The sequence below is a fragment of the Notolepis coatsorum genome (genome assembly GCF_963971535.1).
Source record: "Notolepis coatsorum genome assembly, chromosome: 12".
Lineage (NCBI taxonomy): Eukaryota > Metazoa > Chordata > Actinopteri > Aulopiformes > Paralepididae > Notolepis > Notolepis coatsorum.
This window is the reverse complement of record NC_140176.1, coordinates 108,189,204-108,213,522: the sequence shown is the minus strand read 5'-3', so window position 1 is coordinate 108,213,522 and position 24,319 is coordinate 108,189,204. Positions and strand designations below refer to the sequence as shown.

General features: G+C 46.4%; 1 protein-coding gene across 1 annotated transcript; it reads right to left on the bottom strand.

The window, feature by feature from the left end:
* Positions 1–5,340: 5,340 nt before the first annotated feature.
* Positions 5,341–23,818, bottom strand: spag16 (sperm associated antigen 16; the record flags this gene model as incomplete). The annotated part of the gene is made up of 5 exons (XM_084325982.1): positions 5,341–5,859; positions 7,793–7,924; positions 20,570–20,674; positions 21,004–21,296; positions 23,152–23,818. The coding sequence occupies 5 exons, from the start codon at positions 23,816–23,818 to the stop codon at positions 5,341–5,343; spliced, it is 1,716 nt and encodes a 571-aa protein (XP_084182108.1).
* Between the last annotated feature and the right edge of the window lie 501 nt (positions 23,819–24,319).

Genomic DNA, 24,319 nt, shown 5'->3' with positions numbered 1-24,319 from the left:
GACAGAAACCTATTGCAATAATGACAAGACAATAGAGATAGAATAAATACAATTAAAACAGAAATAAAAATGTAATTATATTGATAGACATTACAAAAGAGATTCCTAATTACAACAATAATTGTTCACCCAAGGGCTGTCTACTATTAACAAACCTAAAACATGTTAGCCATTGTAGGTCATTCACCAGGTCAGAGCGAAATAGTAAATTATAGGCACAACTCTCAATATCCGTAACGGATCTATTGTTCTAAGAATAACATTAGTCTAAGAGCCCAATAGCCAGCAAGGCCACTGGACTGGAGACCAGAAGCAGAGCAGCCATTGTAGTGCTGTACAATTATTTAAAAGTGTTTTATCACTCAATAAATTCAATTAATAATAAACTAAATTAATTGTATCACTATCAAGTTGCCCCATGGCATGAAATTATTCATTCATATTAATTGAAGTATTTGCATGTGAGTGGTACATGCATCGTTTCAAATATTGTATTGCCACCAGTGCTGTGCTTATTTACATTTATACAACTGGTTACAAATCAAAGTATTTTAAACAAGTGTTTTCTCACTCAATTATCAAGTTGCCCCATGCATGACATGAAAGGGATTCAAGTATTTGCATGAATGCAAGGTACATACATAATATTTCTCCACTGCTGTCAGACAACTATTTACTTCTCCAAGTATTAACATAAATGACCACTCATTAGCAGATCAGACTTTTCTCTTGTAGTACTTTTACCACTGGATGGCACTATCACTAAATACCACCTCTGGTTGTAAATGCTGTATGGTGCAACAAGCTCTGGTAAATATACAACAGGTTATGGGCCCAGATCGACGCTAAGAAGCTACACAGAGTTTTGTGTGAGATGAACAGTAATGTGGGATTTCACAATGGATGACAAGCTGTTTATTGACCGGCTGAGCGGACCAGAGAACTGGGCAACTGGAAGTTTCAGATGGAGCACTTGCTAAAAGCTAAAGGACTATGGGGTAATATGCTAATGGCGACAGATACATTAGCTGCAGGTGCTAATTCTCAAGCACGGGCTGAGTTTGATAAATGGAGAGATATATACAATATACAGTAAATAAATACAGTAAAAATATACGGAGGTCTACAGTAGGTGTAATATTGCACAGTGCGGTTTCAAAACTAAGAGTCCAGGAAGATGGTAACTGTCACTCTATGCCCAGTGATGCAGTGAGGCACAGTGATGCATTGTATATTCTGATGGCTGTCGGAATGAAGGACTTCCTGTGCCGTTCAGTGCTGCATTTAGGTAGTGTGAGCCTGGCACTGAACATGCTCCTCCTGTCAGCCAAGTCTGTGTATAGTGGGTGGGAGGGGTTTTCCCTGATGGCCTGGCACTTAGCAGGGCTCCTCCTCTCCGCCACCCTCGCTAGGGAGTCCAGCTCCACCCGAACCACGCTACAGGCCTTCCTGACCAGCTTATCCAGCCTGTTTGTGTCCCCTGCTCTGTAACTAACAAGCATTATGCATTATTATTAATTTGAGGCATATATACATATCTTCTGTATATTGCTATACAGGCATGTATAGCAACCTATAATTGACTCTTTGATGTCCGGCTCTGACCTTTTTTGATTGATTGATTGAAAACTGTATTAACAGATTGCAGAATGAGTACAATACAGTACGGCTCAATACACACAATTGTTAAGGGGATGCAGACCAGAGAAAGACTTTCGTCTTGTTTACATCAGGGTCCCCCATTTTCAATTCATCATAACATATATGACATACACAACATACAGATAGACAGTACTGCTACATTTATGACATACCAGATTTGCAAATACAGTACTGTTTGTGATACAAAAAGAGTCCAGAAAAGAGAGTATATACATTTGACATAGAAACTGTACATTGGAGGAGGTTGGGTAGGTGGGGTGGGGTTGGGGGGGGGGACTGTACATTGGAGGTGGTTGGGTGGGGTGTGGGGGGGTTGGGTAGGAGGGGTGGGTGGGGGACACTGCAACTGTACAAGCAAAACTGTACATTGGAATATTGACAACCATACTTGGTCATTTACTGTACATTGGAGGGGGTTGGGTTAGGACATTTACAGGGGCCAGTTTCGAATTGCAGTCTCCCGTAGGTGTTCTTTGAGAGTGATTTTGAAAGTGGATAGTGATTCACAATCCTTTACAGCTTTGGGTAGGGCGTTCCACATTGATGTGGCATAATTGCGAAACGTGTTTAGTCGAATCTGGGTTTAACATGATTTGTGGAGCTCCCTCTGGTGTTGTGATCGTGGTATTCACTGACCTTTGGGAAGTATTTTGACATGTACATGGGTACCTTGGTCGTGTAGTGTATCTTGTAGACCAGGCCCATTGCAAGTTGCTGTACTGTCGTCTACTACTCTAAGCCATCCTAGGTTGTCAAAGTGGGCAGGGGTGAGGTGGGTTCTAGGAGTAAGGTCAAGCAGTAGTCTGACCAGTTTGTTTTGAGATGTTTGTAATTTTGTTTTTAGCGCCTTTGAGGTGCTTTGGTACCATGAGGTGCAAGCATAGTCGTAGTACCCTTGAATGAGTGCTCCTGCCAGAGTTTTCAGGGTATTCTTGTTTACCAGTGAGGAGATCCGGTACAAGAATCGAGTTCGTTGGTTGACTTTTTTTATTACATTGGATGCCATTTTGTCACAGGAAAGATTTGCCTCTAGGATGGAACCCAGGTAGGTAATTTCTTCTTTCCTTGTGACAATATTGTCACCCACTGTAACTGAGAAGCCGTCGGTCTTGCTGAGTTTGTTATTTGAACCGAAGAGAATGGACTGTTTTGCCCAGGTGTAATGATAGTTTGTTATCAGCGAGCCATATGCAGATTTTGCCTAGTTCCGAGCTGAGTTTTTTTTTCAACCTGTAACTTGTTCTTGTCAGAGACCAGCAGGGCTGAGTCGTCCGCAAACAGGAACAAGTTGCAGTCACAAGCTGATGACATGTCATTTGCATAAATTAGGAACAGTAGCGGTCCTAGTATGCTTCCTTGTGGAACACCACAGCTCACTGTGAGGGGGGGGGGGGATAGAGTACCGTTTACCTCCACCATCTGTTCTCTCCCCTCCAGGTAGGATTGCATCCAGCTCACTGATAGACTATCAAAACCAATTGCTTTTAGCTTGTCAATCAGAATGGTGTGATTGACAGTGTCGAAGGCCTTTTGTAGGTCCAGCATGACCACGCCGCAGTATTTGCCCGCGTCCACCTCTTGTTTGATGTGGTCGTTTAAATAGAGAAGGCATGTGTCAGTGGAGTGGGATGTTCTGAAGCCAGATTGGAATTCGTACATTAGATTTTTTTCCGCAAGGTACTTTTCGATCTGTTCGTATACAATTTTTTCCATGACTTTCGAGATGGAGGTAAGGATAGAAACAGGGCGGTAGTTGCCTGGGTCTAATTTACTGCCCTTTTTGTGCAGGGGTGTTACTCTCGCAATTTTGAAGTCCTTGGGGACGTGTCCCTGTTTTATGGAGAGGTTTATTATGTGTGTGATGACTGGGGTGATGGCGGCTGCTGAGTCTCTGAGGAATTTGGAGGGGATGTTGTCATGGCCAGTGGCCAGTTGGAGGGTGCTCAGTTTTTCTTGAGTACCTCATCTGTTGTTACCATTTCCAGTTTGAAGTCGTCTTTGTGGACCCCTAGGTTCTTGTAGTATGCTACTATGTGTTCTACCCCATAATGCCCTGAGTGGGAGGGTAGTTTGTTTACCAGTGTTGTGGCTATGTTTGTGAAGAAAGTGTTTAAGTAATTGGCTACATCCAGCTTGTCTGTGATGAGCGTGTTGTCCGTCTTTATGTTTATGTTTGAGAATCTGGTTTTAAGTTTTTTACTGCAGCCTAGTTGATTGATTTCCAAAGTTCACGTGGTTTGTTTTTGTTTTCCTCAGTTTTGTCATTGATGACATTTTTGTTTGCTGTTTTGATCATGGAGTTTACGTCATTTCTTAGTCTGTTTCTTTCCAGTTTGAGTTCAGTCACGTGGGCTTGGAGTTCACTGCTTGTGCTTTTGGTAAGCTTTGACTGACTTTTACGAAACTCAGAGAATTTTTTGTCTCTGGTTTTCATAGCGGTCAGTATTTCAGTGTGCATCCACGGCTCAGCGCGATTTTTTACCCTGGTGGTTCTTAGGGGGGCCATGTTGTTTAGTATTGTTGAAAATTTGGTTTTGAAACCAAGCCATGTTTCTTCAACCAGTGTACCATTGAGTTCATCTGACCAGTCCAGTCTAGTCCAGTCTACATGACATAGATATACAGTAGTTACATTTGTGAAATACAAGATATGCAAATATACAGTACTGTTAAATAGAGATCCCAACAGAAAATATATACATATGAGGGGGAGGAAACTGTACATTATTTCGGAGGGGGTGGGAGGGGGGGTTTAGACATTTACGGGGGCCAGGTGCTCTTTGTCTTTCTTTGAGAGCGGTTTTGAAGGTGGTATTAAATTTTTTTTTTCGGTTGTGGGTAGGGCGTTCCACATTGATGTGGCATAATTGCTAAACGTGTTTAGTCCCTTGTTTGAGCCGAATCTGGGTTGAACATGAAAGCAGTGAGGTAAGTTTGTCTTCTAAGTTTGTCTTCTCAGCGCTGGAGTTGTCTAGGGTTGCTTCTTGAAGCAGTCAAAATGCGCTCCTTGGCTACACCTACAATGGTTGTCAATCATTTCGACATCAGCTGTGACCGGTTCAGAAGAACCCACATTGAACTTGAGAGGTTATGTATCCTTTATTCCTTCCGCGCCGGCAAATTATAGTCCCCTGTGTAACTACTGTAACCAGAGTGCTACGGACTGGTTTAAATTTGCATCAGCTTGCGCCAATATGGGCAGGGGCACAATGGGGGCACATACATTTAGTCATTTAGGGCAAGGGCACGATGGGGGCACATACATTTAGTCATTTAGCTGACGCTTTTATCCAAAGCGACAAGTCATCAGGAAGGGCACAACTCTCTCAGCTGAGTAACAATGTTCATCAAAGTGTTGAGTGTTACAGTGTAGGTTAGTTTATTAGGACGAGTGCATGACGGTAAGGTTAGTTAGGGTTAGATATTTTTATAAAAAATAAATAATAATAATAATATAAAAAAAACAATAATAATAATCTGGGGTGGCACCTCAGGGGCACCTGAGATTTCAGGGGGGGCACGTGCCCCTGGTGCCCCAGTGGTAAAATCGCCACTGACTGCGTGTAGGGGATTCATGCATCTCCAACATAAACACCTATAGGTTGAGAATGTTCCAAGATGCATCAACCTTCCTCTGGGTGTGAGCAACAGACGTACAGCATGGACAGTATTTATTATTCATGACCACGAGATAACGACACCGTCTGATCCGCCCGACAGCAGACGGTCCCCTCGGTGGTCGAAGACGACGCTCTGCACCGAGTCCGTGTGGCCGCCCGACAGACACCACACCTGGGAAGAAGCCAGCTCCAGTAACTTCACCGTGCCGTCGTCACTGGCGACCGCCAGTGCGCCTCCCGACGGACTGAACGCCACGCGGTTGCCGGCGTGCGGCCCCGTATCCACGGTGACCACGGCGGCCGAGTTCTTCCTGACGTCCCACAGCTTGATCACGCCGAAGGAGTCGCACGAGGCCACGGCGCCCCCCAGTGGACTGAAGGCGACGTGGTTGCAGGAGTGCCGGTGGCCGTGGAAGGTCTGGGTGCTCTGGCCCGCCCGGACGTCCCACAGGGCCAGCGTCTTGTCCGCGGAGCAGGTGAGCAGCGTGTTGGAGGAGGGCAGGAAGGTGACGGCGTTGACGGAGTCCGCGTGGCCGCGCAGGGTCCAGCGGCAGCGCTCGCTCTGCAGGTCCCACACCTGGAGGATGATGATAACGGATGTAATTTAGATACTCAGTGAGCTCTCAGGTCCCACACCTGGATGATGATCATAGATTTAATTTAGATACTCAGTGAGCTCTCAGGTCCCACACCTGGATGATGATCATAGATTTAATTTAGATACTCAGTGAGCTCTCAGGTCCAACACCTGGATGATGATAATAATAACAGATTTAATTTAGATACTCAGTGAGCTCTCAGGTCCCACACCTGGATGATGATGATAGATTTCATTTAGATACTCAGTGAGCTCTCAGGTCCCACACCTGGATGATGATGATAACAGATGTAATTTAGATACTCAGTGAGCTCTCAGGTCCCACACCTGGATGATGATGATAACAGATGTAATTTAGATACTCAGTGAGCTCTCAGGTCCCACACCTGGATGACGATGATAATAACAGATTTAATTTATATACTCAGTGTATATTTTATATACTCAAGGTGCTTCACAGCAGAAGGAAAACAAAATAAAAAAATAGAATAAAAAAGGTTTAAAACAAGAAAACATTCAAATGAATAAAAATAAAAAGATAGGAATAGAAAGGTTTAAAGATGTTCAATATTGGCTTTTTTTTTTCGATATCCGATATACCGAGATTGTCCAACTCTTTATTTCCAATACCGATATCTGCAGGGTTTCCCCCCCAAAAAAACGTTATAATTTCAGGTAATTAACATTACATATCTCTTGTTGTGGAATTAACACAACATTATGCACATACTTTTGACAATAAATAAAATAAGAATTTGTTCTTACTTGCTTGCCTGGGTAAATAAAGGTTAACTAAATAAATGTAAAAAAAATATATATATATTTTTAGACCGATACCGATAATTTCCGATATTACATTTTAACACTTTCGCGACCACTGGGACCCGTCTAATATAGTGGTTGAGGACCAGCTTTTGTAAACAAACCGTGTCTTTTTGTAGAGCTAAATCTATACTTTATAGTATTGCCATCTGTCCATTCTCATTGTTAATTGAGTTCATAAACCGTCCCTTCAAAATGGCTTAAAGAAAAAAAAATACATCAATAGGTTGTCATTTTATAGCGCCGTGAATATGAGCATTATAGCGGATTTTGTCTCGTATATTTTCTGGGAGGCTAGTTATAGGGCTAATAGCTGCTAACGTTATATCCAATGGCATTTCCGTTTTACAGATGCTACAGAAATAACTGAAACTGCATATTATCGGGACTGTCCCAAAGCATGTATGCATGAAAGGGGGGGGGGGGGGGGGGGGGGGGGGGCGGGGGACGTTGTTTATTATTATTGATTACCAATAGCAGTGTTCGTCTAACTAGCCACATAGGCCGTTCACCTGGTTGGCTATCAGAACGGTGTCCGATGGGGCTGTAATTTACGTGAAGGGGATCTTACTGTGGTCGGGCCTGATCCCCCCGAGCATTTCCCCGTTATCGATCGCCATCTGGTAGATCGATATGTCCATTGGCTGATGATAAATCCCCTTATTGGTGAAATCTGCTACCCGGAACGTAATCCAAGATACCAGGCTGTAGATCCAGAATTATGCTACTGGAATATCCATTGAAAGAAAGAAAAAGAGGCTGATTCCTTCAGCCACAGGGCACACTGCAGTGGCGCGATGGCGCCCCTAAGAGGATCTGGCCGGTATTGCACCTTCTTGAATTCACAGACTAGGGAATATCTGCAGTGCCGCTCCGCGACCTTGAACCGGTCATTAAAATGGAATAAAAGCAATAACAACTTGCCACGGCTATATACGTGATTCTGTTCACAACGCATGGATTCGAAACCTGTATAAACTCGTGGTCGGGTGGCAATGTGTTAATGCCAATATCGGATATCCCAATTTAAAAAACATAAAAACATTTCAAATGAATCAAATAAAATAAAATAAACAAAAGACAGGAGAACCTTGGCGGTGTTGTCCATGGAGCAGGAGGCCAGGAAGTCTCCGCAGGAGTGGAAGGAGCAGCCCCAGGTGGCGTGGCTGTGGCCGGCCAGCGTCAGGATGCAGCGGCCCCTGGAGAAGTCCCAGATCCTCACCTGGAGAGAACCGGTCAACGTGTCAGTATAGAGGGAGGTTCCATATCGGCTTTTTCACCCATATACCCATATTGTCCAACTCTTAATTCCCGATACCGATATCAACTGATACCGATAATATGCAGGATCCCCCCCCCCAAATAAACGGAATAATTTCAGGTAATTAACATTACATATCTCTTGTCGTGGAATTAACACAACATTATGCATACTTTTGACAATAAATAAAATCTGAATTTTTTTCTTACTTGCTTGCCTGGGTAAGTAAAGGTTAAATAAATGTTTAAAAAAAAATATATATATATATATATTTTTTTTTTCTTTTTTGAAAACAGATACCGATAATTACCGATATTACATTTTAATGCCAATATCGGCTGATAATATCGGACATCCCTAGTATAGAGGAGTTCGTTGGTCCACTTTTGTATATTCAGATATCGGGGAAACAGAATATATATATATTCTTACCATATAATGTAATATATATATATATATATAATGTAATATATATATATATATATATATATATATATATATATATATATATATATATATATATATATATATATATATATATATATATATATATATATATATATATATACATTTATATCATAAATCAAATAAATTGTATCCTGTTAATCTGTAGATCGTTTTCGCCTAAAGGTACATGCCTAAGTAAATGGAAGATTGCTCCACTTCTACAAGGTCAATTTGCATGTTCTTGGTATCTAGGAACATCTAGGGACCTGAGGGTATGTATTTCCAGTGTCATAAATATTGTGTCTGTTACTAGGCTGAGTAAATTGTAATGAATACATTAATTATGATTAATTATGATTTTGATGATGATGATAAACATTTTTTAACATTTTCTGAAAAATGCTCATTGAGCTCATTCACCACCTTATTGAGATCATGTGTACAAAAAATCTAAGCAAATGAACTGCGGGAAGATGATTAAACAGAAGGATTTGTAGATACAGTAATTAATGATAATCGACTTTAATTATGAATTCATATTTGACCTTGAACTTGACCTTGACCTTATTATGGCCAAATCATACATCTATGGATAGGGAAAATGCTCCTCTTTCCAATGGCAGGGTTGAATGGATTTAGTCATTTCTTGCGTTTTTTACGATAATTAGCATTTTCCAATAAATTTGTATTTCCGATAAAACATATAAAACATCGGTAAAAATGAAAATATACACTTTGACTACTGTTTTGATAGGGTTATGGTATTTACTCTTGGCTAAAATGGAAAACATTAAACTCTTAACATCCAAGGGCCCACATGTGGACGATTAGTTGCCGACCTCTAGTGGCTCGGGTGTGCATTTCTTTTAATACAATATATAGGTAGAATTAAAGCCTATTAAAGCCTACCTATTTGTTGCCTGTCGAACCGTTCAGCGGTTCTCGAGTTACATGCCGATATGTGAGGCGTGCCCCAAAGTATGCAAAAGTACACATTACCACCCCCGACTCCCTGGGCTCTAGCACCGTCAATCATTTGGCGATCTCGAAAATCTTTGCACAGGGTTGTAGCCAATGTGTGGCTTTCCAATGATACCCCATGATATGATAATTGGGGATCTAATACGGTCTCTATTGATCGTTTTATGATAAAGGGAAAAAAAGTCCCAGGTTATTTGTAAGGCCTGACAACAGATGTTAAAACATTCCCTGCCATAATTTATATCCATCAATATACCCAGTCTGCCACCACTGTAAGCCTATGGAGATGTTCACCTTCTTTGCATGGCTATAACTTTTAAAATTGTATTGCTAAATTTACATTACTATGGCCCATTCAACATCGATTATCTATCGTTCAGGATGTAGGAACGTTATACTTTTTCATTCATACATTCATACAAAAATACCATCTAGAATATAAGTATGTTTTTATCGTTTTCTGCAGTAATTCCTAGAACGTGAGTTATAGGCCTAAACGCATCGATTGCCGTGTCTTCCCTATACACGCTATATTAAAACATTAAACTGTATATGATCGTATACGTTATGCGTCATCATGCGCGGAGGAAAGGGGGGGGGTCGTTTATAATTCCGTGATAGTCAGTAAATGCTTTATGTAGTATGGGTCAATGGGTGATATATTGATCAGATGGTTTGCAGTGAAATGAATAAACAATTGGGCTGAAAATACCGTTAGCATCCTCTTACCGTGCGTCAAAGAGACTGGCGGTGAAATATCGCAATAAACGCCGAAATCATATCTATTATTACGTTTATAAAGCGATCGATATGTACTAGTCTGTCGGGAGCCTTGCAACAATGTCTGACGGCCGGATGAATTTAATCGACGCACACCTCCCACTTCCTGTTGTTCGAGTGTAACTCGCCCGACCATCCACCAGGCGGCGGTATTGAGCCGTCGTTGTATTGAGCCGTAGGGTCCAGCTGCAGCGTCGGAGGTGTATATATGAATTATGAATGCCATGGCGAAAAAAATTAATATTGATCTCAATATCGCTGTACAGCGTGGTCTGGCGGTCAAAGCATGGCGGGCAATAACGTGTTACAGCGTGGATGGCGGTTGTAGCTAAGGGGCTACACAACCCTGACTGTATTTAGATGTTTAGATTAGACCACTACTAGAATATTAATTAGCCAGACAATATAGGTACACAAAATGGCGGACACTCCATTAACTGCGAGGGGACAGTGATACAAGTTAAACAATCACTTTAATATTAATGCCAAAACATACATAGCATATGAACACAGATCTCCTGTTATTACTTTAATATCAATGCCACAATGTCCGAGGTAACGATAGTTCCTATACTACGGGTACCCGACCGTTGGAGCTCTGAATGGAGTAAGGCGGAGCGAAGCAGCACAGGGAAAAGCAAGATGGTGGATGGAGACGGTAATTCTCTCTGGAGCTCCGACTCCAGAGAACTGAAGACTGGTGGGATAATCCTGTCGTCGCTGGGGAAGAGGGTCTCGTACGGACCGGTCCTTGTATTCCTAGCGCCCGATGGCAGGATTAATAGCTATTAGTCCAAAAGCCTGTTGGCATGGGTGATAGCTAGTTAGCCCCTTTGCTAGGCTAACCCGCATGAAGTCTTCAATAAGTAGTTATATCCAGAACATCGCTGGGTTCAACTATAAGTCTCTCCACGTTACTTCGCTTCCACAAGTCACTATACTGGGCCAATAGTGGCTCGACGATATTATGGTTGTATCTAATTAGCCGCTCGGCTCTCTATAAACGATACGTTGCCTTGCCGTCTGTTTACAACTGCGCCAAACGTTACTTCTCTCTCACTCTGTGTTACCTGTGGACTGAGCCTGTTCACCCACACAGATCAATGCGCTCTCTCTGGGCTTGCCTGGGCATGTTCTGAACATATCTAGAGGGGCGCGCGCTGGCACCTACGGCGTTAAGAATGGGACATATACAAAAGGCGAATGATAAATACTGGCACGTAAAACAGATGACGTGAAGATATATATCTTATATATATAAACAATATATAAGTTATACAAAATAATAAACGCAGACTTTCAGTGTTAATCTGGACCTTCAGAACAGCCACCCCCTAATTAGTCCGAACCTAATTAGCAAATAAATTTGGGCACAGATTAATATCCAGGGTCAAGTCAATTTCTCCATAATGGGCTGTGGGGAGTTGGAAGTAATCTATAAAGTCAGTGGGTTATCGTCGTCGTCAGGGGGGTCAGGGAACGCAGGAAGCTCTATCAACTTAGCTACTGGTCTGGTATAAGTCCGCCCATGGACGATGACTTCTGCCGCTCTGACCTTCCCATCCGAACCATTGATCACTCTGCTCACACGGCCGGCTGGCCACGTAGCTCGGGGTAGTGACTGGTCTATGATCATCACGACGGTCCCCACGGTCAGGTTGTCCCTGTCTTTCACCAATTTCTGACGGGCTTGAAGGGAGGGTAAGTAGTGTGGGAGGAAGCGGGCCCAAAACTGGTCGGCCAGTACTTGGCTGTGTCTCCACATTCTCCGTCCGTTCATCTCGTCCTGTCTGTACACAGTCTGAGGAAGGGCAGGGTCCAGCCGCGCCATCAGGAGGTAGTTTGGGGTGATGGGGTCGATGTCAGCTACGTCGCTTGAAACGTAGCCGAGGGGCTTGGAGTTCAGAACTCCCTCAATCTCGGTGAGGACCGTAGCTAGGACTTCATCGCCCACTGTCTGGGCTCCAAGTACGGTGTACATAGCAGTCTTTATTGATCGGACCTCTCTCTCCCACGTTCCTCCGAAATGGGGAGCATTCGGTGGATTGAACTGGAAGGTGACCTGCGTCGGAGCAAGGCGGGTCTTGAGTTCTTCACCCATGTTCAGGAAGCTCGCTCTCAGTTCCGTGTCTCCTCCTCGGAAATTTGTCCCTTGGTCTGACAATAGCACGGAGGGGGTCCCTCTCCTCGCTTGGAACCTCCGGAATGACATGAGGAACGAGTCTGTACTCATCGACTGGAGGAGCTCAATGTGAACAGCTCGGGTGGTCATGCATTTATACACGATGCCCCACCTCTTCTGTTCCTCTTCCTCTCTTGACGTTGAATGGGCCGAAGCAGTCCACGCCCGTGGAATGGAAGGCCCGCTCGCCGAGTCGGAGACGGCAGGGAGGCAGGTCTGCCATCTTCGGGATAATAGGCTGTGCCCTCCACTTGCGACAGGTCGGGCAAGTTCGTTGGAATCGGCGTACAGCTTCTCTCCCTTGGAGTATCCAGAAGCGCCGTCGGATCTCCGCAAAGACTCGCTCTGCCCCCGCGTGGCACACCACCTCGTCGTATTTCTGAATGATCAGATCTGTTATCCTGTGTCGGCTGCTTAGGACGATGGGATGCTTAACATCCTCGGCCAAGTCCGGGGCCCGTCTCAACCGACCACCCACCCTGATGAGGCCCTGGGCGTCGATTTCTGGGGCTAAGGTGAGGAGTCGACTGTCTGAGGGGACTGGCTTTGCCCTTATCAGACACTCCATTTCCTCTGGGAAAGAGTCTCTCTGCGCCCTCTGCAGCACAAGAAGTTCCGCTTCCTTGTAGGCAGATGCACTGAGGTCTGTGGTGGGGAGGAGCTGCGGGTGGTGCCATAGGAATGTCCTTTTCTGGGCACTCTCCAGAGTTTGACAGTCGTCTAGGTCCGGGCCCGTTGGATCCGGGGCTTGACTCAGCCCGCAGAACATATACCTTTTTATTTCTGACTCGTCTTGGTTCGCCTCCCGCGGTGTGGAGATAGGCCACTTCTCCTCCGGGAGCTTGAGGAACTCTGGGCCATCACTGTATGGGTTAGGACGGGTGAGGTCGGCTAGGGACATCCCCCGTGTGATGACATCCGCCGGGTTCTGCTTGGTGTCAACATATCTCCAACATAAGGGGGGGCAGGTGGCGCACGGAGATTACGTTCGTCACCAACACCGGGAGACACTAGGATTCGCCTGTTCGAATCCAGCTCCCGGCGTTGCTATCAGCTTGGCTGGCCTCTCACACTGATACAATTGGCTGTATCAGGGGGTGGGAAAGCTGAAGGGTGGGTCCTGGGCGTTGTGGACAGCGACCCCTACAGTTCGGTCGGGGCGCCTGCTCAGCGAGGGTTGGAACTGAGGAGAGATAGTGTGGCCTCCCACACGCTACACTCTCCCCGGTGAGAACCTGCGCGGCCAGGTTGGCCTGCCCCAGGCTGCACATGCGTCGGAGGAAAGCATGTGACAGTCTCCGGTCTCCCGGACCAACAGTAGGGGAAAGTATGCAACAACCAGGAAGGGTGGGATGGGAGAAAAATCAGGAAAAAGGAGGGGAAGAAAGATAATAATAAAAAAAAAAAAACATATCTCCAACATTCCGCTCCTACCAGGTCTTGGATTTCAGATACTCGGACTCCTACGAAAACCTTGTACCGACAGGAGGCGGACTGGATCCAGGTGATCACGGTCATGGAGTCTGACCATAGGATGATCTCACGCACCGGTATGGTGAGTTCACTTTGCACCATTTTGGCGAGTTGTGCGCCTACCAAAGCTGCGCAGAGCTCTAGTCGCGGGATCGACTGCTGCTTGCGGGGAGCTATCCTCGATCGGGCCAGGCCGAAGGCTACGTGGACTTCTCCTCCCTCTTCTCGAGCTCTCAGGTAGGCCACTGATCCGTACGCCACTTCAGAGGCGTCGCTGAAGACATGCAGGTCTGTCTGACACTTCTCCAGTCGCACGGTAGGGGGGAAGTAACTCCGCGGGATGGCAACCTCGTGGAGTAAGACAAGTTCATCCTCCCACTCTCTCCATGTGGTGGCTAGGTGCTCGGGTATGGGGTCGTCCCAGCCCTGCTCCTTGGCCCACAGTTCTCTCACCAGCATCTTCGCCCGGGTGGTGTAGGGGAGAATACACCCCATGGGGTCGTACTGGCTGGCGAGTGTTCGGTACACACTCCGCCGAGTGGTCAGTCTAGTCGTGGACGTCTCTTGATCCGTCCTCAGAGGTGTGTGTCGGTAGTGAAGCGAGTCCGTCTTGAAGCGCCAGACGAGGCCCAGAGTCATCTCTTGCGCTTCGCCTGGGGTGTGCGCCATCCAGGTCTCGCTGCTAGCGGCTTTAGTCTCTGGAGGGAGGTGCTGGAGCACTTGAGGGTCGCTACTGGCCCACTGTCGGAGGTCGAATCCACCTTTGGCTAACGAAGCCTGTAGCTTCATTAGGATGCTCTCTGCTTCTTCTGGCGTGGATACGCTCTGTAGGCAGTTGTCCACGTAGAAGCTTCGTTCAACGCTGTGTCGGACATCATCGTCAGCTCCGGGGTCTTCGGCCACGTGCTTCTGTAACGCGAACGTGGCGCAGCACGGGCTGCAGGTGGTGCCGAAGGGGAGTACCTCCCATTGGTATATCGAGGGTTGTTCGTCGTCGAGCCTCTCCCTCCACAGAAACCTCAGTAAAGGCTTGTCTTCTTCCATCAGTCGAACTTGTAGGAACATCCCCTTGATGTCGCCGCTGATGGCCACTTTGTCCTGACGAAAACGTATCAGGACGCCGAGGAGGGAGGGTCCGAGTGTCGGGCCGGGCAGGAGTAGGTTATTCAGATTCTGCTGTCCAATCTGATAACTGCAATTGAACATAATGCGGTTCTTTTTCCGTTGTGGGTGACCTTGTGGTGGGGCACGTACCAGGACTCTGTCGTCCCTTCTGCCTCGTGGTCATCGATTTTCTTTATGTGGCCGGCCGTTACCAGCTTCTCGATCTCGGCGCGATAGATCGTTGCTTGTGGGGGATCCTTGGCGAGACGCCGCTCAGTGCTCTGTAGGTAGTGGTGCGTCGCTCCCTTAGGCACATGCAGAGTGGGCATCCCTTCCCGCCTCAAGAGTGGGGTTGCGTATCTTAGCACTCCGTCGACCTCGACCCTAGTAGTCTTCTGCTCTCCTTGGACCAAACCATCTTGCGTTCGTTCTTGAATGGCAGTGCGTCTAGTGTCCATAGCCTCTCAACATGCTGTAGGAGTGTTGTCTGTGTCGCTCGCCTTGGTGTAAAGGCAGCGTGTGGACGTTGGTCGGCTGGAAGGCCCGGAGAGGGGGCCCTGGAGCGTCCACCCCAGTCGGGTCTTAACCGCGGCTGGGCATCCTCTGGGTCCGATGTGGACCGCATCAGTTGGGACAATGAGGTCCGCGTGGTCGGAGCCAATGAGTAGGGTCGGTGTAGCGCCGCTGATAAGCGGTATGGGCAGTTGGCGTAGGTGGTCGTACTTTTCCCTCAGCTGTGGGATGGGGTAATCGTAGCATGACAAACCTATGTCGTAGCTCGTGAACGCCTTGCTGATGCTGTACCGCTTCTCAGGCTGGTCGAGCGCTGCAATGATGAACGAGACGTTTTCACCTTTGATTGTCTTTAAGTCTCGACGAATGGTACGGAGGGTCATGGTCTCCTCTGGGCCCGCAGGTCCAACTGGGTCGCGGCAGAGGCGAGGAGGAGTGTCTTCTCCGACCCGTCATCGAGGATGGTGTAGGTGTCGAGTACCTTGTCCCCGTGACTGAGGAGTACTCGTACCACCTTGAGGAGCACCCTGGAGCTCCCACTCTTCGCGGGGTCGATGTAGAGTACTTCTGCTCTCGAGTTGCTTTGTGGAGCTGGGTTTCGCTTGTTGCTCTCGTGCAGTGCCTCGAGGTGAGCGCCGTCACACTTGCCACACTTCTTCTTAAGGCGGCATTCTGCTGCCATGTGGCCGCGCGTGCAGCGGAAGCAGCGGCGGTTAGCTTTAATTCACTGACTTACTTCGGCGGTGGTCAGTTTCTTGAATGCGTCGCACTGTGACAGCCAGTGTTCGCTGTCGCAGTATTGACATGCGATCTTCCATTTCTCCTTGGCGGGGGGGTTGTGACTCTTCTGCCGTGACACCGACTCGGCCTGGTGCATCACTGTGATGGGCCTGCTTTGGTCTTTAAACCTCCTCGGTCCCTCTTTAATGTTCGAGCCACCCCATGCGAAGGTGTCAATTCTTAGGCTGCTAACCTCCCTGGCTAGGAAGTCAGCAAGATCCAGCAGTGACTGTTCTGGGCCATTCGGGTCACGGTAGTTTTGTTGCCGCCGAAAGCGTTCTTGGCGGAATGGGGGGAGCTTCTCCAATATGCGCTCCACGTTGGAGTTGGCGTACAACTCGTACATCCCCTTCTCTCGTTGGGACCCGAGCATCCCTACCAGGGACTGTACCTTGACGGATAAGTCGTCCAGGGCTCGGTTGTCTTTAGCCGGGGGGAGACGTTCGATCTCACGTATCTCCTGAATGACATAATCCCACGTACGTCCGTAACGTGCGTCGAGGGCAACCAGGGCGTCAGAATAGGGAGTTTGTGAATTGGAGTATGCCAGCGCTATGTTGTGCGCTCTAGTTACCTTGAGGTGCTTGAGGAGAATGGCATACTTGTATGGCTCGTCCTGTACTCCTGACATGATTGTCTCTAGGCACATACGCAGCTCGGTATACTGCGCTCGGTCTTCTCTTGTGAAGTCTGGGAATGTGTGGGACCCAATGTAGGGTGTCATAGAGGGCTGTGACACTGACACACGTGGGGGGAGAGGCATCCGCGGCGAGTCTCCCTGTGCGTTGGGTCGTTGGTTCGTGCTGGGCGGGAACCAGGGGCTGGGTTGCCAGGTGCTAGTCCTCAGTGCCGTCTGGTGCTCGAACTCCCCACTGGGGCGTGTTGGGGGTTCATGACGCAGCGTGTCGTGACTGAGCCCGGGGCTGCGCTGTGCCTCCTGGTCTGAGATGGAGTAGTGCCGGTGGGCCCTCTGCCCTCCCTCGTCCTCAGTCAGGCTTTGTAGTCGCTCGGCTAGCTGCTCTGCAACGTAAGCAGGTTCTTCCCTGAGGGGGGGTCCCATGTAGCTTCGTCGGGGAGGGGAGGGTGCCCTCGACCCTTGGCGTGATGATCTCCGGGAGCTCCGGGTGGAAGAGTGGGGAGTCATGTTCTGGAGCGCTTGCGCCATTATTTGTGCTTGTAGACGGTCTCGTTTCTGCCTCGCGCTGCGCATTGGCGCGGTCTCGCTCCATGGTTTCTTGAGCCTGGAGGCGCCTCTCTTCCAGTCTGAGATGTATCGTGGCGTCAGCCTGGAGGCGACTCTCTTCCAGTCTGAGATGTTCGCGCTCACTCTCTCGTTGCGCCTGGAGGCGGTCCCTTTCGGCCGAGGCGGTTATCGTGGCGATCATGACTTGCGCTAGCCTCCTATCGGCTCCGCTTGGGGAGGACGCTGATGATGGTGATTTGGAGCCGACTGGGCTTGGCGGTGACCTGGTCTTCTCACGCGCTCCGAGGTCCATTTCGGGGGCGCGGTACTCTTTACTTTCATGCGCTTCGAGGTCCATCTCGGGGGCGCGGTGCTCTGTGGGTATAGTCAAGTCATGCCCCGTTTGTCCCCCCCTGTAAGCTAAGTTAGTTTCACTTAAACTAGCTTGGGTCTCTACATCTAGGGTTGACTTCTCTGTAAGGTTGGGCATGCTTGAGCTACCAATGCTATCCCTGCTTAGCGTCCTCGTGGATAAACTATGAGGTAAATCTACAGCGTAGCCCTCCAAGTAGGGAGGGGGCTGAGAGGGGAGTAAGTAAAGTAGCGGGTGAGGAGGGGGATTGAGAGAAGGGTGGGTTATGGAGTGGATGGCTCACAGATTAGGAGACTAGATTATCCACAAGCAATTCCCAGATGTTATTAAATTGTGAGACTTCGATGTGATCCACGGTTGAGATTGTTTCCTGTGATATGTAATTTGAGAGAAGGCCCAACCATTGCCCAGTATTCAAACTTTTTCTTGTCTTCCAGTTTAAGAGGATAGTTTTCTTGGCAACAGCTAGAGAAACGAGTAGGGGTTTGGTGTTCTGGACTAATAAATGGATAGCAGTAGTATCCCCAAGTAGACAGAGGGAGGGGGAGAGAGGAATACTGCAGCTCATGACCCGGGATAGTGTATTGATGACGGAATTCCAGAAGTCTTGAACAGGTGGGCAGAGCCAGGTGGCATGAAAATAGTTGTCTGGGGTGTTGAGGGTGCAATGGGAGCATACATCTGTGCTTGCAAATCCCATTTGAAACATCCTGTGCTGTGTGATATGTACTCTGTGTAACACCTTATATTGGATTAATTGAAGGTTAGTGTTGTTAGTCATTGTGAATGTGTTGGTGCAAATTTGTTCCCAGGATACGGCATTGGGAGAGAAAGCCAAGTCCTGTTCCCATTTTGTGAAGGGGAGATGGAATGTAGTGTCTGCGCTTGCCAGTATTTTGTATATTTTTGAAAATATTTTCTTCTGTGATGTTATTTTATTCATTGCTAATATAATTGGAGGTGGTTCAAGATCATTCTGTGTAGTGTTAATTTTTTATTTCAAAATTGATTTCAGCTGTAGAAATTGGAAGTGTTGGTCTGTCTCAATGCCATATCCTTCAGTCAAATCTTGATAAGTGATTAGGCTGTTGTCTGTGAAGATGTGGTGAAGATGAGTAATGCCTTTTTGTTTCCAAGCTGGGAAGTATATGGGTGATTTGCCGAGTTGAAAGTCAGGGTTGTGCCAGATTGGGGTGTATTTACAGGGGGTTAGTGTGTTACCAGTGATTTTGTTGGCTTTCCACCAGGCTGTCAGAGTTGTGAATTGTGTCAAACAGCCCTTTAGTGAAATCCACTTATCACGTTGCCATTTTTCGCCTGATTATCGAATCATCCTGAAATCAACGCTATATTATCGGTATTATGTTTCCTCGCGCATGCACGAAAGGGGACGGGGGAAAAACCGGCCCTCCGTGCGTCTATCGCAGCCAACGGCACACACACACACACACACACAGGCTGCAATCTCGGGAAAGATTGATAATATATAGTCCTTACCTTGTATATGATGTACTGCAAAAAGAATAATCCAATTATCTGATCGCCATTCCAAATATTCATCGCAATCGTTTGTCCAACGCTATCCAGCATTGCACATGAACGGGCGGGCGGATGAACTCGTCGAGGCAACCGTGGTGACCGCTTGTCTGGCCGGAGTGTTTAGAACCCGCCCCCACGCCGCAGCTCGGCCGAGAAAACAAACCACATCGTTTCAAATGGAGTGCAATAGCGGCCGCAAGGCGTTAGGCGGCTCTATTTGCCGTCTGCGATCTCAGACACATTCAGGACAGCATGCACAAGGTGCCTCGATTGATTATGAATGGCAATAGCGAATAAAAGAAATAACGAAACAGAAACGTAGATCTACGTTTCCGGCACTCAACGGTCGGGCCACAGAAACGTATACCTACGGGAATGGCAGTCAATGTGTTAAACTATAGCAGCTAATTGTATTCAACTAAAACGTGTAAAATGCTATTCATAAATGGTTCAAATTCATTGAATTCAGCTCAATTCGATTTCAAACGGCACAATGTATTTTTTTTTTTATTATGTATAGGTTACTAATCATTATTTAATACATATTAATTAACCCCAATGCCAGTTTTTACAGTGTACACATTGACAGCTTGCACTCAGTGCGTCCCCTGTATATGTATGGATTGCATTTCATTGAGACCAAAACGCCACAACGACCAAGCAGGGGTGTAAAGTACTTGAGTAATTGTACTTCGTTACAATACTTAAGTACTGTTTTTGGGGATTTGTACTTTACTCGAGTATTATTAGGTTTGTATACTTGTACTTTTACTCAATTACATTTCAGAGGGGGAAACAAATACTTTTGACTCCTTACATTTAAAATGCAGACCTGCAAAGTACAAATCTCGCAGGTCCAACTATTTTAATTAGTATTTGTTTCTCTGGCCGAACTAGAAATGGATATTTGATTAAACACCTGCTATCAGAAGAATAGACAGTGAGACATATATTTTTTATTTTTACTTTTTAGTACTTAAGTACATTTAAAAGTAGAAACTTTTAGATTTTTACTCAAGTGTGTTTTTAGCCAGGACTTTTACTTGAGTACGATTTTGAGACGGTACCTTTCACTTTCACTTAAGTATAATTTCTGGGTACTTTTTACACCCCTGCCTGTATGTATGGTTTGCATTTCATTGAGACCAAAATGCCACAACGACCCAGTGTGTTCTATATGATCCCACGTCAGACTCCTTTACTCTCCAAACTCAACTCGAGCGCCTGCGTTGGGAAGACAGCGGTCCTTACCGTCGTGTCTCCGCTGGTGGTGGCTAGACTTCCCCCGTTCGGATGGAAACTGACGTCGGTAAGCCAGTCGGTGTGGCCCTCTCCCGTCATAATCATTTCCCATGCCTATAGGAGCCATGTTAGAAGAATAGTATCTGTTTTACAGACCTTGAATGAATGAAAACTTTATTTAACAGATTGCAGAATGGGTACAATACAGTACGGCTCAATACACACAATTGTTAAGGGGATGCAGACCAGAGAAAGACTTTCATCTTGTTTACATCAGGGTCCCCCGTTTTCAATTCATCGTGACATTCACGTTGGAATTGCATTATCAGAAATAAACGTTTCGAGTTAGAATATTATGTTTGTTGTCAAGTTATAGAAATGGTCTATATTAAATAATATGAACTAAACATTTGTCAATTGAATGATACCGTGGGGTCTTCACCGGGCAGCGCCCACAGCCTCCACAGGTGGTCATCGCTGGCAGAAGCCACTATAGCCTTGTTGGGATGCAGGGCCAGGCAGCTTATGGGAAGGGTGTGGGCATTCAGGGCGCTGGCGAGGCAGAAGGACCCAATGCTCTTCTTGGTGGCCTGCTGGGCCACGGTGGCCAGGGATTTGATTTGGGCCAAGTGGTGGGGGTTCAAACGCATCCCGAGAGGGAACTCTGAGTCCGGGTGTTGCTGCTGCTTGTTGATGCTTTTCTCCGACTTGGACGCCTGGGGTTTCTCATCCGAGTCTGATGAGGGGATGAATGAATGAATGAATGAATGAATGAATGAATGAATGAATGAATGAATGAATGAATGAATGAATGAATGAATGAATGAAAACTGTATTTAACAGATTGCAGAATGGGTACAATACAGTACGGCTCAATACACAATTGTTAAGGGGATGCAGACCAGAGAAAGACCTTCCGTCTTGTTTACATCAGGGTCCCCCATTTTCAATTCATAGTGACATTTATGACATACACACAGGGAACAAAATAACCACCCGCCAAACGCCAATGGCGTGTAGATTTCCTCCTTGGCTGGTAAATTACAGAGGCTACTAAGCCACTCTGGCGTGTAAAGAAATTGGGAGGCATATGAGCATATTAGAGTATTCTATCAAGGCATACAGTGCAAGCATTTCACTCGCATTTGCCACAAAAAAAATAGATTTGTGCGAACTGGAAAAATCATTTAGGAGCACAGTGTGCGAGTAATCGTCTTGCGTAGTGGGCGTGTCAACGCGCAATTGTCATTTCATAATAGTCACGGAGCAGCGCGGACCAGCTCTGTAACAACTCATCTCGAGTCTGCTTCTATGTGCAACGAAAACTCTGCGAGCAGCGGTTCCAATTGTCTAACATGCTTTGCATCCTCACCAGTCCTGTATACCCACGCCGCGCTAAAACATTAACTACTGTAATGTTATCTGCTAACTGAGAACTCCAACTAAGCTAACCTGCTAACGCTAACTACTGCTAACGCTAATCACTGGGAAGTGGGAACGCTCAAAGGCATAGTGAGGGAAGGAGGGGCTGAGAATCTCTTTCTCTCTCTCTGTGTGTGTGTGTGTGTGTGTGTGTGTGTGTGTGTGTGTGTGTGTGTGTGTGTGTGTGTGTGTGTGTGTGTGTGTCTCTCCCTCTCTCTACATCTCCTGAACCTATTTCAGGAAGATATTGATGGACAGTAGCTATAGTATAACTATTATTCAATAGCGCTTAAATTATAATGCATTAAATAATTGTATAAAGAATTTTCCAAAGCAGCTTGACAACCAATATCCTTTGCGTCTAGTAGGCATGGGCCAATATGTGATTTTGGTGGTATGTGCTATTTGCACAGATGTTTGTCCCTTAGTATGCACACGCACAGTATAATATGCATGTAATAAATAGTTTGTTTATAAACTCTGTTACTTGAAACATGTTCACTGTGCTCCTAAATTTCTTTGTGTGCTCCTAATATTTTTTTTTATTTAGGAGCACATGTGCTCCCTGGGAAAAGGGTTAGCGTAGAGCCCTGTATAATAGTAATAATAATTACACATGGCGATATACTAAAAAGCTATTTCTAATTTCTGGCTGGTAAAAAATCTGCCTGGCTGGTAGTTTTTTTAATCTACCAGCCACCTTGGCTGGTAAGCCAAAAAGTAAATTTTGTTCCCTGATACACAACATGACATCATGACAATTATGACATAGGGACATACGTGACATACAGGTATACTGTTACATTTGTGACATATACGATATGCAAATATACAGTACTGTTACCCATAGATCCTGTAGAGGTGGATGGTAATGAATAAGGCACTGGAGAGAGTGGATCCATTTCAATTGACTATTCTTTGTTTAGTTCCTGCATAGCATCCCACATCATGGCATACAAACCTCACTTCCTGTATTCACGCTTCTTCTACATACCTGTCTAGGCAGGTCACCTCTGGTGACACCAAGTGGTGCACATAAGTAACTGCATGCTTTAAACACTGTAACAGTAGGACACAACAGATCCTAACAGAGAGTATATACATATGATGGGGAGGAGACTGTACATTAGGAGGGGGTGGGTGGGTCATGGGAGAAAATATATACATACGGTGGGGAGGAGACGAGGGGACATTATTGCGCATGGTGGCTTCCAGGTTCTGCTGCCTGAGTGCCCTGTCCCTCTGCAGGCGCGCCATCACCTTCTCTCTCAGCGCGTCGCGGTGCTTGTCGCTCAGCTGCTGGAGCTCCGGCGCACAGGACGCGCGGAGCGCCGTTAACCGCTGCACGTCTCCCAGCAGCCGCTCCTTCTCCCCGCAGACGCGCCCGTACTGCAGCCGGTGGAAGTCCCTCTCTCTCTGGACGGCGATGAGCGCCTCGCTGGCCCTGAAGGCGGCCTGTCTGAAGCCGTCTCTCTCGCCCAGCGCGTCCCTCAGCTCCGCGCGCAGGAGCCGGTTGCGCGTGTGCGCGTTGGGGACAAACATAACCTCGTTTTCTTTCAACGCGCCTCTTTCTTGCCGCGTCAGCGTCACCCCGTCGTACCACTCCGTTTGGAAACTCGCCAGAGTTCTGCTCATGCCCATGTTGACGAGGAAGTTGCGAAGGAAATCATCCACCACCTCTGGGATGATGTGGTCACAATCCTGCCGCGTCCTTACCGCGTCTGTCCGTGGCGCGTCGTGGGGGAACTCTCCCTCTGAAAAACGTCTTTCTTCATCGGGAAGAACTTCTTCATATTGATAATAATCGTCCTCCTCTGCGTCCGCTGGCATAGACATAGCCTGTTTTTGGGATTCGAACTTCGTCAGGGTTTTTCGAACGGACGTTCGAACCTTCGTTTTTAATTAAAACATTAAAAAGAATTATACTTTTTTTTTATAATCTTTTTTTTTTTTTGTATCCTCAAACAAAATCCTCAATTTGAATAAAGTGTTGATTTAGAATTCGAATGCCAACGTAACGATTACGAACGACTGTTAAAACTTTTGGGCTCAGCCCTAGTGGACACTCACCTTTCCACGGCTAAACGGTAAATGATAAATGAGATCTTCTGAGAGAATTGTTGAATAGATACACAAATGTTCTAGAATGTTCTATTATGACATCATACTGTGCCATCACACATGTTCTAGAATGTTCTATTATGACATCATACTGTGACATCACACATGTTCTCAAATGTTCTATTATGACATCATACTGTGACATCACAATGGAACATGTTTGAGTTCTATTTGAATAATATAAATACTGTTTGGTAAGGCTGTCCCCGAAGCCTG